The sequence below is a fragment of the Syngnathoides biaculeatus genome, chromosome 16, assembly GCF_019802595.1.
Source record: "Syngnathoides biaculeatus isolate LvHL_M chromosome 16, ASM1980259v1, whole genome shotgun sequence".
Classification (NCBI taxonomy): Eukaryota; Metazoa; Chordata; class Actinopteri; order Syngnathiformes; family Syngnathidae; genus Syngnathoides; species Syngnathoides biaculeatus.
Window position 1 is genome coordinate 737,603 of NC_084655.1, and position 17,971 is coordinate 755,573.

General features: G+C 41.6%; 1 protein-coding gene across 2 annotated transcripts in view; it reads right to left on the reverse strand.

Annotated features, from left to right (window-relative positions):
- aldh3b1 (aldehyde dehydrogenase 3 family, member B1) overlaps positions 1-17,971 on the reverse strand; it is a 140,865-nt gene that overhangs the window by 117,467 nt on the left and 5,427 nt on the right. For both annotated transcript variants that reach the window (XM_061845073.1, XM_061845074.1), the window contains exons 2-3: positions 7,610-7,779; positions 7,317-7,427 (exon numbers count right to left, since the gene is read on the reverse strand). In XM_061845073.1, coding sequence (XP_061701057.1) covers positions 7,317-7,427; positions 7,610-7,771 — 273 coding nt within the window. In that variant the 5' untranslated portion in view covers positions 7,772-7,779. The remainder of the gene's footprint in view (positions 1-7,316; positions 7,428-7,609; positions 7,780-17,971) is intronic.

The following is a 17,971-nucleotide window of genomic DNA, read 5'->3' on the forward strand; positions in this document are numbered from 1 at the left end:
GAAAGAACCTACAAGCCCAACGGAATTGGAATTAAAAAAGGAAATGGACTGGTGGGACTCACAAACCTTTGAACCCTGGCGTTCTGAAGTTCCAGGACCGGGGCACTACAAGACTCCTCAATCAAGCACTTCATACATCCCCATACCAGGACCTCGGAACGTAGGACGAAAACTTCATGAATATAACTTGGGACTAATAAAAGAACAACCAGAACCAGTATACGACACACCAATCGAAGCAGAACCGGGAGGAACACTTTATGAACGGCCAAACCAAGAGGAGGGATATGGATCGTACAGCTCGGATAACATTCCTCATTATGGGACCATACGGGCGTTTTTGAACAAGCATAAGAAACCGTTACGCCAAGCCATGATCATCCTCCTTGGTTTTATTACTCTATACATCCTGATAATGTCCCTGATTAACCTCAACACCGGCAACAAGAAGAAAATTGATTCAATGGGACTAACAATCATTCAACATGGAACAACAAAGATAACTAACCAGTCTTGCTGGAAAGTACGCACAGTTTGGGCAACAGAGCAGTGGAAAACACCTAATGAAACGAGCCCGAATTAAAGTGGCAACTGCAAAAAGTCCCCAGGAGGACCAATAAAGCTTTCAGTTTTGATCAAGCGAGGAACCAAAGAAACCCCATCTTGGCTAAAGAACTGTACTACCTATCCTGCTGAACCAAAAAAGAAGTGTACTACACATGTGGTTCAGCAAGTCCGATGGCGACCCGAAGATTCTGGAGTTGACTTGACCATACTATGCTTGGAAAAGAAAGAATCAAGAATAGTTGGGGAAAAACTGGCTCAAAATCTACGACCAAATACCACAATGGTACTCCAACGAACATTGTTCAAGTCTGGCGGATGAATCAGGAGGATATTGGGTGGCATCGTCATCCATTGACATCGGTTCCCCTGCGGCACCCTTGGACTATAACTGTCCAACAATATGACCAAAATGGGAACCATGCTGGAACTACTTGAACCTTATCTGCATAAAACCGCCGACTGAAGATAATGACGACCAACGACCCATGACTTTTACACCACCGATAGAGGTACTGCAACCCTACACAACTGAAGCAGAGACCAAAACCCCAAAACCTCTCACACGCAAACGAAGAGCTGTTAGAGATACGGATAATTTCAAAGAATGCCAAAAGATTTGATCAAGAAAACGTAATACTTGTTTCTGGAACATTGGAGGCCGCCCATGGACCGGTACTCCTTACCTTGTGTTGGTCTATGAAGGAATGTACAACTGGTTGTTTGCCTACTGTGTTGGTCTACCTAGATTTCGACTATATTTCCAAAGGACTGAGGTGCAATACGAACCTTGGCTAAATGCGTCGCTAGGCTGGATATGGAAATAGGACATGCCAAGATGGACCCCTATGGGATCGGAGCCTCCATATAAGTTAGAAGAGAATGGGATGCGCTTATATATCCAATGTATCCCTACTTCAAAAGACTTGTTTTCAGTACCAAAGGGTGACTTTAACAAATTGGACCAGTGTGTAGTCTAAAAAATATGTGATCAACTTCACAATAAAGACTGGACACAAGGTACCTCACCACGATGTCCTTTGGAACAGATTCAAGGAACAATTTTTCCCCGATGGATTCCTAACTGTACGAGCCTAAAAAAGAACGGCACGGTCAAAGGAGTTCGACAAGCATGGAATGAATACCACAGAAGGGATGAAATGAAAACTTGGTGGGGATTTAACAAAAATTAGATGATGCAGTTCGTAATGCCCTGCTTAAACACCACACAGAATTACTGGGTTAAGTACCAGTTTATAGAACAGTATACTCCTAAGAAAAAGACCTATGACCTGACGACACAAGAATTTCTGGTGGAGGAGTTGATGCCTACGCTAACCCCAGACCTTGGCAAATGATTTGCAATACAAATAACATTTACTGTGTAGTAACATTAGCAAGAACATCGTGTACCTCGTTAAACGTTACCTTTGTGTAGACTGCGACGGTGCCTTCGCGCAGATTTTATGTCGACACTCACTCATTCATACCCCACAAGGAAAATTATTCTTACCAAGACATCTTGTCCCTCGGATTTCCGTCAACCTCCAGATCCCAGTTTGAGAGCTCGAGGACCAGTCCCTTAACGGGTCTGTGTTACTGTGGCCACGGTCTTCCTGGAGGTCGGCTCTGAAGCTGGGACCCTCAGGGATGTTAGAATCTGGCTCGAAGGACCAACTAAATGTTAGGTTTAAACCCAACCGCTGAATGAATTATGCAAATGAAGGGACAAGAGAGGTCTTCAATTTGGCTCGAGAGGAGAAACGGGTTTGACTGACCAGCTGCAACGGCAACACCTGCTCTGGGTCAGTCTTACCAGTGTCCCCCTTTTTATTAGTTTCTCAAAACAAAGAGTCAGAAGATCAAAAAACACATAGAGGAAACAATAGCAATACCAACACAAAGACAAATACTAAGATAAACATTTACAACAATGGTGTTGGAGGAGTATCTGCTTTGAAGTCAGCAAGGGTGTGCATCATCCCCCCGGATGTGGCAGGGTCACACTCAGGTCACACAGTCACTCGCCAAGAGAATGATTTGGGCAAAGATGATATAAACAAATGCATGATAAAATTATAAATCTAACAGTAGGTTTGTTTTCGGAAGAAATATTTGGCATTTGTCCAAATTTTGGACATGTCAGCCTATCACAGAATCAGAATCAGCTTTAATGGCTAAGTGTGTAAAAACACCCAAAGAATTTTTCTCCGGCAGTCGGTGCTGCCCCAGTACGGCATTCAGAACAAAGAACAACAAAGCAAAGAGAACAAAGAAAAATAGACATATCTGTGTAAAGGAACTATTCCTTATAAAACGTGCAAGATGTAAAATCTATAGTATATAGATAAGTGTATTAACAATGTCAATTGTGCAAAAGGAGCACTTTAAAGGGATGAATCATGGGGTCTACAAAATATAAAAGAATAAATCTTAGATAGTTGTGCGTAGGATGACTCTGGTAGTGGGTAGGAAGATTGAGAAGACAAAGGTAGAGCAGAGAATCACGTGGTGGAAGTTGAGAAAGGAAGAATGTTGTGTGGCCCAGAAGACTGGAATACTACTGCCAAGAAGATCAGAGAGGCAGGCAGGAGAGCACTTGGGGTGTCTTCTGGTAAGAAAGAGGAGAAGGAGACTTGGTGGTGGAACCCCAAAATGCAGGAAGTCATCCAAGGAAAGAGATTAGCAAAGAAGAAGTGGGACACAGAGAGGACTGAGGAGAGGCGAAATGAATAGATTGAGATGCGACGTAGAGGTGGCGAATGTTAAACGAGGAATATGACGACATGTACACCAGGTTGGATACGAAATAAGAAGAAAAGGTTCTCTACAGGTTGGCCAGACAGAGAGATAGAGATAGGAACAATGTGCAGCAAGTAAAGGTGATTTAGGATACCGATGGAAATATGTTGAGTGGTGGCAGTAGTGTGCTCAGTAGATGGAAAGAAAACTTTGAGAAGTTGATGAATGAAGAAAATGAGAGAGAAGGAAGATTAGTAGAGGCAATTGTGAAGGACCAGGAAGTGGCAATGATTAGTAAGGAGGAAGTTAGAAAGGCACTATAAAGGATGAAAAATGGAAAGGCAGTTGATCCTGATGACATACCAATGGAGGTATGGAAGCAGTTTGGAGAGGTGGCTGTGGAGTTTTTGACCAACTTATTCAATATAATACGAGCGGGTGAGAAGATGCCAGAAAAATGTAGGAAAGTGTGCTTGTTCCCATTTTTAAGAACAAAAGCAATGTTCAGAGCTGTGGAAACTACAGAGAAATAAAGTTAATGAGCCACACAATGAAGTTATGGGAGAAGAGTAGTGGAGGCGAGACTAAGGACAGAAGTATCTGCGAGCAACAGTATGGTTTCATGCCTAGAAAGAGTACCACAGATGCATTATTTGCCCTGAGGATGCGGGTGGAAAAGTAGAGAAGGTCAGAAGGAGCTACATTGTGTTTTTGTAGACTGAGAGAAAGCCCATCACAGAGTACCAAGAGAGGAACTGTGGTACTGCATGTGCAAGTCTGGTGTGGTGGAGAAATATGCTCAAATAGGACAGGACATGTATGACGGCAGCAGAACAGCAGTGAGATGTGCCGTATGTGTGACAGAAGAATTTAAGGTGGAGGTGGGACTGCATCAGGGATCCGCTCTGAGCCCCTTCCTGTTTGCGGGAGTAATGGATCGGCTGACAGAGGAGTTTAGACTGGAATCCCCTTGGACCATGATGTTTGCAGTTGATATTCTGATCTGCAGTGAAAGCAGGGAGCAGGTGGAGGAACAATTAGAAAGATGGAGGCATGCACAGGAAAGGAGAGGAATGAAGATTATGCTGAAGTAAAACAGAATACATGTGCATAAATAAGAGGGGTGGAGGGGAAAGAGTGAAGCTCCAGGGAGAAGAGTTAGCGAGGGTGGACGACTTCAAATACCTGGGGTCAGCAATCCAGAGCAATGGTGAGTGTGGTAAAGAAGTGAAGAAACTTGTCCAAGCAGGTTGGAACAGCTGGCGGAAGGTGTCTGGTGTGTTTTGTGACAGAAGAGTCATGGCTAGAATGAAGGGCAAAGATTATAAAACAGTGGTGAGGCCAGCCATGATGTACGGATTCGAGACGGTGGCACTGAAGAAACAACAGGAAGCACAACTGGAGGGAGCAGAAATGAAGATGTTGAGGTTCTTCCTCAGAGTGAGCAGTTTGGATAGAATTAGAAATGAGCTCATTTGAGGGACAGCCAAAGGTGGTTGTTTTGGAGACAAGGTTAGAGAGAGCAGACTTCGATAGTTTGGACATGTCCAGAGGTGAGAGAGTGAGTATCTTCGTAGGAGGGTGCTGAGGATGGAGCTGCCAGGCAAAAGAGCGAGAGGATGACCAAAGAAAAGGTTGATGGATATTGTGAGGGAGGACATGAGGACAGTGGGTGTTAGAGAGGAAGATGCATGAGATGGGCTTTGATGGAAAAAGATGACACGGTGTGGCGACCCCTAATGGGACAAGCCGAAAGGAAAAGAAGAAGAAGAAGAAGCAGGCATAAGTGATGGATTAAAGCAGTGTAAAGCATCATGGGAAAAGATTTACGTCCCTCCTAGCCAATGGGATACCAGGAAGATGCTACGGCGATAGCCAATAGGAGAGCAGCTCTATTGCGCCACACAAACTAAGATACAGGACGTTTGGTGGAGTTTGGGGGCTGCGAATCCAGCGCCTATTTTTTCGTATCCTGAATTTCCTTTGTAACTCGAGAGAATATTTTTCTGAGGAGGCATTTTATTACCTGAATTTTTTGTTACTAGAAACCTTCGTAAGTAGAGGTACCACTGTAGTTACTTACAAATTGCTGCAAATTGATTGATATCAGAAAAGACTGGCAGTTCTATTTTCTTGAGAAAAAAAATATACAGTCTTCTTTTCCTTTCGGCTTGTCCCGTTAGGGGTCGCCACAGCGTGTCATCTTTTTCCATCTAAGCCTATCTCGTGCATCTTCTTCTCCAACACCCACTGTCCTCATGGCCTCCCTCACAACATCCATCAACCTTTTCTTTGGTCTTCCTCTCGTTCTTTTGCCTGGCAGCTCCAACCTCAGCACCCTTCAAACCATCCAACTTTGGCTGTCCCTCTAATGAGCTTATTTCTAATCCTATCAAACCTGTTCACTCCAAGGGAGAACCTCAACATCTTCATTTCTGCTCCCTCCATTTCTGCTTCCTGGTGTTTCTTCAGAGCCACTGTCTCTAATCCGTACATTATGGCCGGCCTCACCACTTTTTTATAAACTTTGCCCTTCCTCCTAGCGGAGACTCTTCTGTCGCATAGAACACCAGACACCTTCCGCCAACTGTTCCGCCCCGCTTGGAACCGTTTCTTCATTTCTTTGCCACACTCTCCATTGCTCTCTATTGTTGACCCCAAGTGTTTGAAGTCATCCACCCTCGCTATCTCCAGTAAAATATATTTATTCATGAAACATGGACAATTAAGACCCAGACCTCCTTTTCATAAGAAACATTACTTCATCATTTTTCACTTTTTGTTTATCCTGTTCAAGTCACAGAGAAGAGAGAGGCTTTTCCAGGTAAGAAAAGCCCAGTCAACACATAAAGAGACTCACCCGTTTTTATCACGATTCTGCTCCTTCCCAACCAAGTACGACAAATGCCAGACAATTCGAAGCCTTGAAAAAATTGTCCTATATGATTTTCCTTTGGTCTCATGTGTGATGTGAGTGGATTTGTCCTGGTTTTCGGGACTGAAAAAGTTCAGGGTCAACAATCTTACAGAGTAAACATGTGGTGAAGCGACCATGAATGAAAACAAAAATATCCTTTTATTAATAAAACTTGGTTCCTCATACAGCAAGAAGTATTTTCAAAAGCAAGTCGGGCAACCTCATTTTCCAAGCCTTTTGGGTCCAACAACATTCGGGAACCCCCGGAAACATCGGCATGTATCTTCTTCGGTTTTGCGAGATTATGTGATATCATGTGAGACTTTGAGGTCGAGTCTTTACGTTTATGGGCTGTTATGTTATGATTCTTAAACCACACCACACTTGACAAACAAAATTGTTGAATCTGCATTTTTTTATATTCATGGACGGGCAGATAAATCTTTTTATAATAGAAAAATCTTCGTGTGTACCAGGACATAAAGCGAGAAGTAGGGTACACTCTGGGCCATACCTGAACAAGCCTCATCTGCCCCTTTTCACAGGCATTCAGCTTGTACAAAGGTAATGTCGAGTTTTGAAACATGACGACGTGGTTATAGTTTGCAGTGGTGAAGAACAGTTCTGTGTCCTAATGAGAACCGTATCCAATACATTGTCTACCTCGGTTACAAGGGTCAAAAACATTGCAAACTATCTGCAAGTACTCATAAAATTTTTGCTTTTCCATATACCTTGTACCTGGCTATAACCCATGGAACAAGATCAAAATGGAGATTTTGATCTGCATCCCAAATAACATATGCTCCCCATATGATGATCTGATGAAATGATCATTATTACATTGTAGTGGGTTTTTTTTTTTACTCAAATAATGCACAAAATTATTCACCAGTGGTTAAATGTCACCAACTGCTCCCTCAACTGTAAACTGTAAAAAAGTACTCATAGTTGTAGTAATAGAACATTTAAAAACAATGGTTGTTTAAATGTGTTGAGCTTTGTTCCCTGTCTGCCAATGGGCTTGAGGAACAGCTATCGAGGATATACAATTATAAATAATGTAAATTAATGAAAAAAGTAAAAAACTTACAAGATTCTTAGTGACATACTCAGGCTGCATCCAGCTATGAAGGTTATTGATGGCATAATGTAGCTCATTGGTCACCAGATCAATCTCAGACAAAATAGCCTCAAATTTGGGCTGATGGGTAAAAAAAAAACATTTTAGAAAAATAAGCATTAAATTATACATATTCATAACATTGATGCCTATATGGAATTTTTTTGTACCATTTTTCTCTACCAGTAGATAAATCAATGTATGCAAACTGTCTTTTAGTCTGTGGGTGCATGTGTACTTTGTATATAATTTGTGAATATTACCTTCCGAAGATCTGCATGCAATGCATTCAAAATGTCCTCCTCATTCTCTTTGATCATGGACCTTAGCTTAGAAAGCTGCAAACAACGAAACTCCTCCGGTATTGTGATACCAGAACGAAAAGCCATACGCAATCTTTCCACAATTTCACTCATGTTGTCCATATTTTCACCTAGACCAAAAACACAAATTACAAAATGTTTTGAAAATAAAAAAAACATCAATTCTTCATAACATATACTTGTTAATTTACAATGTTTTCACTTTAATCGAATGCATCTTATGCGTATGGATTTTTGTAAAGCTTTTCTGTCACACAGGGATCATCCCAACAATGCACATTTGAAGTTGGGTTGCAAATTGAGTTCCAAATTTTGAGTCTTTCCCTTGACTTACACTGTTTTCCAACAATGCAGATGGACAACACATCAAATATAAAAGTTATTCATCCCAATGTTCAAATACTAGGATTTTATGACACAAAAACAACAACAAAAAATTTGGGTTTTCCTGATCTGATCACGTGATGGGAAAATCGGGATCCATCATGTAATTATCAGCTGATGGAGATCGGATCGTTTTTATTGATTTTCTAAAATTTTAAATGTCATAAAGTATTCCAAAGGTACAATGATCTTGCCAAATGGAACAGTAACAGCGTTGTTTTATAATAAACTGTGGTTTGGATGGATCAAGGTATTTTTAGTTCCGGTATAATATAAATGAAGGAATGACATGCTGACTCTGTGTGTTTCTGTGTACAGTATGCGTGTAACAGACACAAATATTCTCTGCCTTCTCTGACTACGATTTTAAGTCAAGGGTCATTAAATGTATAATTTTTAGTATGTTATGAATGAAAAAAAAAACGGCAGCCGGTATGGACCCATCCGTTTTTTCACCACAAAACATGATTTTGACGTACAGTATATGGCTTTTTGTAACTCCTGCCATGAAAATCCTCTCGAGGTATTTGTTTTCGGCAAGAAGCAGGAAGTAACGTATGGAGGCAGAAGCGCGCTCAAGCGGACTCATTTGTTTCTATTAGTACCTGCGGGAAGATAGCTCGTTGTTCCTTCGTGTTAGCCAAAATGCCGTCTCGTTGCATTGCTGGATAATGGTCAAACATTCGGGAGGATGGATTTACCCTTCATAAGTTTCCAAGAGACCTGGTACGTCTTGAAAAATGGATTGCACGAGTGCAAAGGACGAGAGCTTCATGGGTTCCAAATGACAGATACGTGTGTATACAGCTACTAAAAAAAAACAATAGTTTGGGGGGGACCACGTAATCCGTCTCTCATAACCGAACAGAAAATCCGCGTACGTATGATAGGGGTGCTGAATGTGGCGATGTGCGAGTCGGACGGCTTCGGCGTCCGGCTTGCCAGCGAAGGGCTGGCTCATACATACTGTCTGGTTAGTTAGAAGTGATCCGTTTATCATCTAAATATGGCTCAAAACAATAGGGTAATATTGCCCCTGACACTTCACTCAATTGGGAGATGTTCTCGTCTTTGAAAAGAGCTTCCGTGTCTCATAGTAGATGAGCGGACAAGCCGCTGCCCAAGCCTTGCCTCGCGGACGAGCACGGCTTCGGCCAGGCTGTTTCATATATACTGTCTGGGAGTGTGTTGTTAGAAGTAATCTGCATATCATCTAAATATGCCTCGAAACAATAGGGTAATATTGCCCCGGACACTTCACTCGATTGTGAGATGTTCTCTTCTTCAAAAAGAGCTTCCATGCCTGAAGGGGCGTGTACCATAGTCGGGGCCACAGCATGTTTTATATGGCGAATGTCTGGGGTGACGTCACAGACAGTTGATGCAGTCAATATGGCGACCACTTGGAAGTCGAATGACACTTCTGCAACTTTGCACATAGATCTCCGCTCATATTTATTTTTTCGTATGGACATTGTAGTGAATAATGTTATATGTATTTTTCATTCCAATATCTATTTTAGAATGTTTATAGGGATGACACATGGCCTTTAAACTGGGTAATGACACCCAAGTTGTACTTTAAAGGGTATGTTAAGTCTTCAATGCACCTTTTGCTTATATTATACATTTTTTTATGCTGAATTTGAATTTGAAATCCGTTATGAAGGAAACCTTTTTATTTTTCGATTATCCGCTAAAAAATGATCATACATTGCTGGATTTGCTGGAAAAACATGACGACAGAGTGACGTCACGTAATAACTGAACAAAAACATAATTTCGGGCATTGGACTGCATTGTAAGAATGACGACGCATTTTACGATAATTCGAGTGCTGAACATGATTCTGAAGGGTCCCACAAAGACGGTGAAGAATACGGAGTTTATAAAGGCATTAAAGGTTATCAATTTGAGCCAGTTAGACAGCACACCCGTTCGAATGCAGACAAAAAAACTGGCGATGAAGGTACTGAGCAAGCAGTCAGACCCAGGGATGACGACATGCCTCATGTGGGAAACAAAGACTGATAAGCAATTGTGAAGTTCTTCTTTTGTTTATTTAGTCATTAACTGATAAGTAAGCATTTGTGACATTCTTCTTTTGTTTATGTTGTCATAAACTGCTAAATGGTAAAAGCTTCGAGATCGTCAATGTATACTCAAAGTTTTTGGTCTTGTTTTAAAATTATGCAAATTATTTATTTTTATTTATTTTTATTTTATATATTATATTTAGTAAATTGGTATGCAACAACCCGACAACTGCGACATCTAATTTGCGTGTACAAGGCTTGTTTATTATTGCACCAAAACACACAGAAGCTGATAACGTAGTCCACAGTCCAAGTTGATATATTTTCACAAATAAGGATTTTAATGGTCGAAATCCGTTTAAAATGTTGCCACGTTAATTTGAGACCAATAGCTGGTGATATCTTGCTTCACCATAAATATAATTTCACGTGGTAAACTGATGCCAAAAACAGACAGTACCCAGACCCATCCAAACCCCATTTTAGTCGAATTTTCCCAGAATTTCATGAGCAAAACTACAAAACTTTATACTGAAAGCTTTAGACCAGTATCTTGGGGTTTTGTTTAGGCACTAAATGGTTAAAATACAAATGTAAATGGAATCGATGGTTCTGTTAACTGGATTGATGTGGGTCTTTGACCTGTAGAAGTTTGTGAATATGAACAGATTTTAATTGATTATTTTTTATTATTATTATTATATATATTTATTAGTTATTATTTTATCCACAGGTGTGCATGTAAAAGCTGCATACCTATGCAAACAACAGGAGAGGTTTTGCTCCCATGAGAGTCAATATATTCACCAGAAAATGTCAGATTATCTCGACCATCTGCTGCAGTGTATGATGGGGCACTGAGGATTTATTGCCAGCTGTCTGAATCCATGGGTACTGGAGATCTATTTACAATTCACGCAACAGTATCGGCAGCGACCAATTAATACTTGTTTTGGGGATGTAGGAGGAAACCAGAGATCCTGGAGAAAACACACTCAGGCACGGGGAGAACGTGCAAACTCCACACAGGTGGGGCCGGGATTGAACCCAGATCCTCAGAATTGTGAGGCCACGCTTAACAGCTGTGCCTGAGTGCCGTGCGATTTACATTCATCCATCCATCCATTTTCTTAGCCGCTTATCCTCACAAGGGTGGAGCCTATCCCAGCTGGGTACACCCTGAACTGGTTGCCAGTTAATCGCACGGCACATAGAGACAGACAACAGTTACACTCACAATCACACCTACGGACAATTTAGAGCAGGGCTCAGCAACCTTTTTGAGGCTGAGGGCTACTTCGTGAGCACCGATTGTATGAAGGGCTACATGACCTGACTCAGTTCATTACACGTACATAAAATATTTTTTTAATTTATTGTAGTAAATGACATTAGGTATTTTAAAATTTTAATTCACGTAAGATAGTAACAATGTGTGGTTTATGGTATTTTTATAACATACCTCGCAGGGGTCTTATATGGTCCTCACGGGCTACCATTCGCCCTCGGGCACCGCGTTGGTGACCCCTGATTTAGAGTGTCTTATTAATGTTGTATGTTTTTGGATGTGGGAGAAAACTGGAGTGCTCGGAGAAAACCCACACAGGCACAGGGAGAAAATGCAAACTCCACACAGGTGGGTCCAGGATTGAACCCGGGACCTCATAACTGTGAGGCCAACACTTTACAGCTGCTCCACCGTGCCGCCATTTGTACACAATATTTAGTTTTTCTAGTTGAGAATGGTCAAATGATTTGCGGTTATAAAATATTTTTCGCTAAGAACGACACACTTCTTTCATTCAACCATGTCAACAGTGTTCAGAGTTTTCAGGAAATAAAAGATTATTAACATACCACCACAACTTGTATTTTAGAAAAAGCTCTTTGCAGTTTTGGTAGTTTCTGTAGTAGTTTCTCAATGCTTGTTCAAACAAAGTCCCATTCTGGAAAATTGTCATATGAGTTTATTTTCTTATTTTCGGGTTAATGCGACATACTGCTTATAGACAGCTTGTGAGATGGTGTTGGGGACATTTTGGCAGAAGTAACCGCGTGGCGCTTCCATCCTGCTGTGTGTCAAAGATTGGTGACACCTTTCCTAATTCAGAGGGAGAAGAGTACACAGGATTTAAATGGTCTACATCTTGATTTTTTTTTCTTTGTGTAAATCATCTATATGTTTGTATATGAAGTAAACACCACAGAACTAGAATCATAGCATTTTTATTGAACTATATTATTTTATTTTGTATAAATATGTTACATAACATTTGCACAGAATTATTATTTCGTCTTTCAATAAGAGTACTTTGAAAACATCAGAGGTTTAAATAATTATTCCAGGATACTGTCTGCTGTTCACAAATCTTGACACATGTGCGAAAGCTTGGGCTTTCTCAGGATCAGCATCTGCTGGTTCGATGTCAACCTCTTATGCAGAAGATGCTTTCTGTAATATCTGTAATTAATGAAGAAAAATAATGTTAAAAGTTTATAAAATTAGAAAAAATGTATGGATAAAGCACAGGTTTATTTCATTCTATTTCATGGTGCATAAATTATTTTTGATAAGTTGCAAACAAGTCTCCTATTTTGTGAGTGACTAGTACAGTATGTAATACTGCTCATTTTAATGTTACCTAGTATTTTATTTTTAAAAAAAAATTGTACAACTAACTAAATAAACAAATGAAATTTTTATATCCATCAGTCTATTTTCTTAGCCGCTTATCCTCACAATGGTCGCGGGAGTGCTGGAGCCTATCCCAGCTGTCAACGGGCAACAGGCCAGGTACACCCTGAACTGGTTGCCAGCCAATCGCAGGGCACATTGAGACGAATAGCCACACTCACAATCACACCTAGGGGCAATTTTGGGATGTGGGAAGAAACTAGAGATCCCGGAAAAAACCCAAGCAGGCACAAGAAGAACATTCAAATCCTACACAGGGTGGGCTGGGATTGAACACAGGTCCTCAGCACTGTGAGGCCAATGTTTTCCAGCTGCTCCACCGTGCCGCCATTTGTACACAATATTATCCTGTTTTTCTACTTGGGAATGGTCAAACGGTTTGCGGTAATAAAATATTTTTCGCTAAGAACGACATGCTTCTTTCATTCAACCATGTCAACAGTGTTCAGAGTTTTCAGGAAATAAAAGATTATTAACATACCTCCACAACTTGTCTTTTAACAAAAGCTCTTTGCAGTTTTGGTACTTTCTGGGGGAGGGGGCCTGAGCTTGTTGAACCGTATCCTGGTTCAGCGACTGATCCAAGTTCACGTTTGTTTCCTTGAGCAATCCTGATCTGTTCAGGTGTCAGAACTGACTGTATGATAGGCACTGATCACACTTAATAACATTTAAAACCCATCTCAGACATGAGTCCACCAGTAAAAGAGTCCGGAGTGAAATGTTCATTGCATATGACAGACTGCTGACCGGATTTGGGAAAATTAGCCCACTCCGTTTGCAAAACCTTACCCATAGTCTTCTGAAGCTTGGGTCTTTGGGAAAATAATGTAAACTGTGACCAGAATAATTTGATTTGGTACAAAACTGAAACACAAATGTGTTCACCATTTTTAGGGATTTGTTTTAGCTTACAATCACTGAGCAATTTTCTAAACGAATGGGTTTTTCTTCAACGCAAACAAGCAAGGGTCGAGGCTAATGCTAGTTCCACAACAGAATGTTTTCCTGATGTGACGTCAGAGGTCCACCACACGAAAGGAGGCGTTTTTCAGACATGGGAATCAAGGTCAATGTTTGCGGACTTTAATTCATAAACACATATTTTTCGGTAAAAACATCAAACAAGATACACATTTTATGGTAAGGTTGAATGTGTATTTTTGTCTAGATAAGATAATTTGTGTTAGAAAATAGACATTCCATACCCTTTAATTTAAAACTAAAGATGCAACAAAAGGAATCACACACTTTGTATATTTAAATAGAAGACACGATAGTTTTAGAAATTGCCATGACAATGACAATGTCGCTGGAAAATCCCGTTATCAAGCTAGGTGGAATTAGTATTCTATCACTGGTGTTGGGTGACTTACCTTCAACAACCACCATTTATAAACACATACATCTGTATGTATGTAATATAAAAACACTCACAGGAATATCGTGTGCTCTTGCCCATTCGTTGTTCACCGTTTGAGGCCCCACATATTTGCAGATTTGGGTCTTTTTTTCATAATGTACCGTATTTTCACAACCATAGGGAGCATTTAGAAGTCTTAAACTCTGCTAAATAGACGGTCTGTCTTATGTGCACACTGAGATGCAAAGTCTGCAAATGTTATGTGACTCGTCCAATAGAGTACATCTGAACAAAATGTTTACATTGTTAGAATGCATGCTAACATATGTTCTGGTGTGTATGTTAACTACCATGTGATGGCGCTCAGGAGACAGTCAGAATCAGCTTGAATGACCAAGTATGTAACAACACACAAGGAATTTGTCTCTGGCAGTTGATGCCGCCCTGGTACGACATTCAGAACAAAGAAAAAACAAACTAAGAAGAACAAAGACAAGAGAGATTCAATTAATAGGAACTATTCCTTATGAGTCACAGTGTGCAAGATGCTGAGTCTCCTTCATTTAGAGCAGTTAAGAGTGTGTCAATGCCCCACATTATGTTAAGCTTATACAGAGTACCCTTAACTGCTCCTGTATTAGAGCAGTTAAGTAATCTTAACCGTTCGCGGTTCACAGTTATAGACCAGTGCAAAGGGCAAAGGAGCAGTTTAAAGTGATGAAAGATGGCGCCTACCACTGTAGCTGCTGTCGGCCCGTACTGTCTGGTACTGTTTATGTTTGTGTGTTTTTCGGGCGTCTCAGGACTCACGTACACAAAAGAGGACTTGCTAACTGTAGGAATAATTGTGAATATAATTATCATACATCTGCTTTCAGTAAAGAAATGTTTTGCTCTGCTCTATAACGTGGCAGCCGCCTAGCAGGAGATAGCAAGAACAGAAACATCTAATCATCATGAAGTATGTCTTATGCTCATATTTAGTCATGACTCCATAATTTCCTAATGTCCTCAGTGGGGCTCTGCTCTGTAGCCAGATGTGTCCTTGATCGCATCTCTGCACGTAGGGTAACCTTGATGAACTGCATACTGGACACTTTGTAATAATCCATTGCCAGTTAGAACCGGTTGAGAAAGAAACCCTTTGTCTAACTGGAAAGCCCCGATCTCATGCCACAGGTTTTCTACCACCCTTAGTCCGCCCTTCTGACAAGATAAAGGATGTATGCTTTCTCTGTACCTTCGCACTTGTGATCTGCTCTCTACAGCCATTGTCTGTAACTCATAAGTGCCCGGAATATTCTGTAAGTAAATTCTTCCAAGAAACTGTTCATCATCTCCAGCCTTTATTTGGATAACAACATTCTCACTACCCGAAATTAAACAAACACGCGGAGGAAAAAAAGCGCCCTCCAACAATCAGAACTGTTATAACTGCTGCCTGTTAAAGAAATGATGACGACAGATGTACTCAGCAATCTTCCATACACATGCACACGCACATGAACAAACAAGTACACTTTTTTTCCAACTTTTTTGCTTGCCGCCTCCTTTTTGTAATATCCATGTAAATAAGGGGCATCTTGAAACTAAATAAATATAGGTGCTGAGGAGAGGATAATCAGAGAGTACAGTGGTGAATTGTATGACACAGTTCCTCTCCTCTCTCCTCGCGAGACTTGAACTGGTGTCTTTGCTTCCTTTTTGTCCAGTTTAATGAATGTCTCATTGGTAAACCCTCAGAGTCTTCTCCTAACTTTTGTCCCACAACTCTCACCAATTTACTGAATCTTTTTCCAGAGTTACTCGTCAGTGTACTCTTCAAGGCTACGCGTCGGCAACGGAGGGGGGCACGAGCCGGTTCACAAGTTAAGCTGCGTAAAAGAGGACATCGACTAGCACTCCCATTGATTCATCTCATGAACCTACACTCCCTAGCCAACAAAATTGATGAACTTCTGCTTCTGATGAGGACCTGCGAAGACTTTGGACGTTCTGCAGCCCTGTGCTTTACAGAGACTTGGCTTTGTGGATGGACCACGGACGCTGGCATTACCCTATCGGCCGGGCTTTCAACTTCACCGTGTGGACCGCATCCAGGAGCTAACACAGAAATCAAAAGGTGGTGGAATATCCTTTTACATCAATAAGAAATGGTGCATGGACGTTACACAGCTAAGCACACACTGCAGCCTGGTTTTAGAGTTGTTGCTTTTTTTAACTGTAAGACATCTTGTATTATAGTCGGTGTGTACATTCCGCCTGCTTTGACTGTACTGACTGAAGTGTCTTATCCTGGACCACCTCAAAAGTGTCACAGGTCCCCAGCTGGACCCACTGCAGTTTGCCTATCGAGCTAACAGGACTGCGGATGATGCAGTCAACATAGATCTACACTTCATCCCATACCTGTCCTGTTCGTGGACTTCAGCTCTGCGTTCAACACTATCATCCCAGGACTCCTCTCCTACAAACTTCTCCAGCTTGGCGTCTCGCCGGTCATCTACCAGTGGATCTACAACTTCCTGATTGGCAGGACACAACAGGTGAGGATCGAGGACACCACCTCAGCCACACGCTCCATCAGCACCGGAGCACCCCAAGGTTGTGTCCTCTCACCTCTACTTTTCTCGCTCTACACTAACGACTGCACCTCGTGGCATCTGACTGTCAAACTCCTGAAGTTTGCAGATGACACCAGGATCATCGACCTCATCTAAGACAGTGATTGTCACGAGCCAGCGGTGCGCGGGCGGACCCAAATGCAGGACATCCAGACAATGGCATGATTTTAGGCGTGGCTTTATTCCAGACGCAGTCTCCATACTCGGTAACAGAATGCAACAAACTGGCGGATGCCAGTGACAAAACTCAAACTTAAATGTCGGCTCTAATTACAGTCCAAATGACAAACAGCTGGTGACAGCTGTCAGAGGGGGCACCACCAGAGCAGTGGATTGGCCCTGCCACTCACAGGAAGCACTGCCCACAACTGTGGCCAAGCCATGCCCATGACAGACGAGTCTGCGTATCAACAGGAAGTGGTGGGACTGGAGCTTTGGTGTGGTCAACACAACCTGGTGTTGAATGCTCTAAAGACTGTTGAGATGATTGTGGACTTCAGGAGGCAACCTTCACCGCAGCTGCCTTGATGCTGCCCAACTGTCTTGTGGCAACTGTCGAGACTTTCAAGTTCTTGGGAATTACAGTCTCAAAGGATCTCAGGTGGGAGACAAACATAAACTCCATCCTCAAAAAAGCCCAGCAAAGGATGTACTTCTTGTGGCTTCTGATGAAGCACAGTCTGTCACAAGAGCTGCTGAGTCAGTTCTACACAGCAGTCATCCAATCAGTACTGTGTACCTCCATCACAGTCTGGTTTGGGGCCGTCACAAAAAAGGACAAACTCCGACTGCAATGGACAATCAAAAGGGCTGAATGGTTTATCGGCACCACTCTACCCACTAGTGAGGACTTACACACAACGTAAACTAGGTCCAGAGCAGGCAGGATTCTTTCAGATCCTCCACATCCTGGCCACCAACTCTTTCAGCGCTTTCTGTTCGGAAATCGTTCCAGATTAATGAAAGTCAAAGGTAGCAGGCATTCAAACAGTTTTTTCCCTCTGGCAATTAAGTCATTGAACTCTTGATCAGCGAACCTGTTTTTCTGCCTTGTGCCATGTTAGGACACTCACTCACATCCTGCTGGTCCAATCAGTATCAGTAATATAGATTTTTTCTTATTATTATTATTTAATCTATTTATTTTTTTAGATTTTGTAGACCGCACAATTCGTCACTTTAAACTGTTCCCTTTGCACA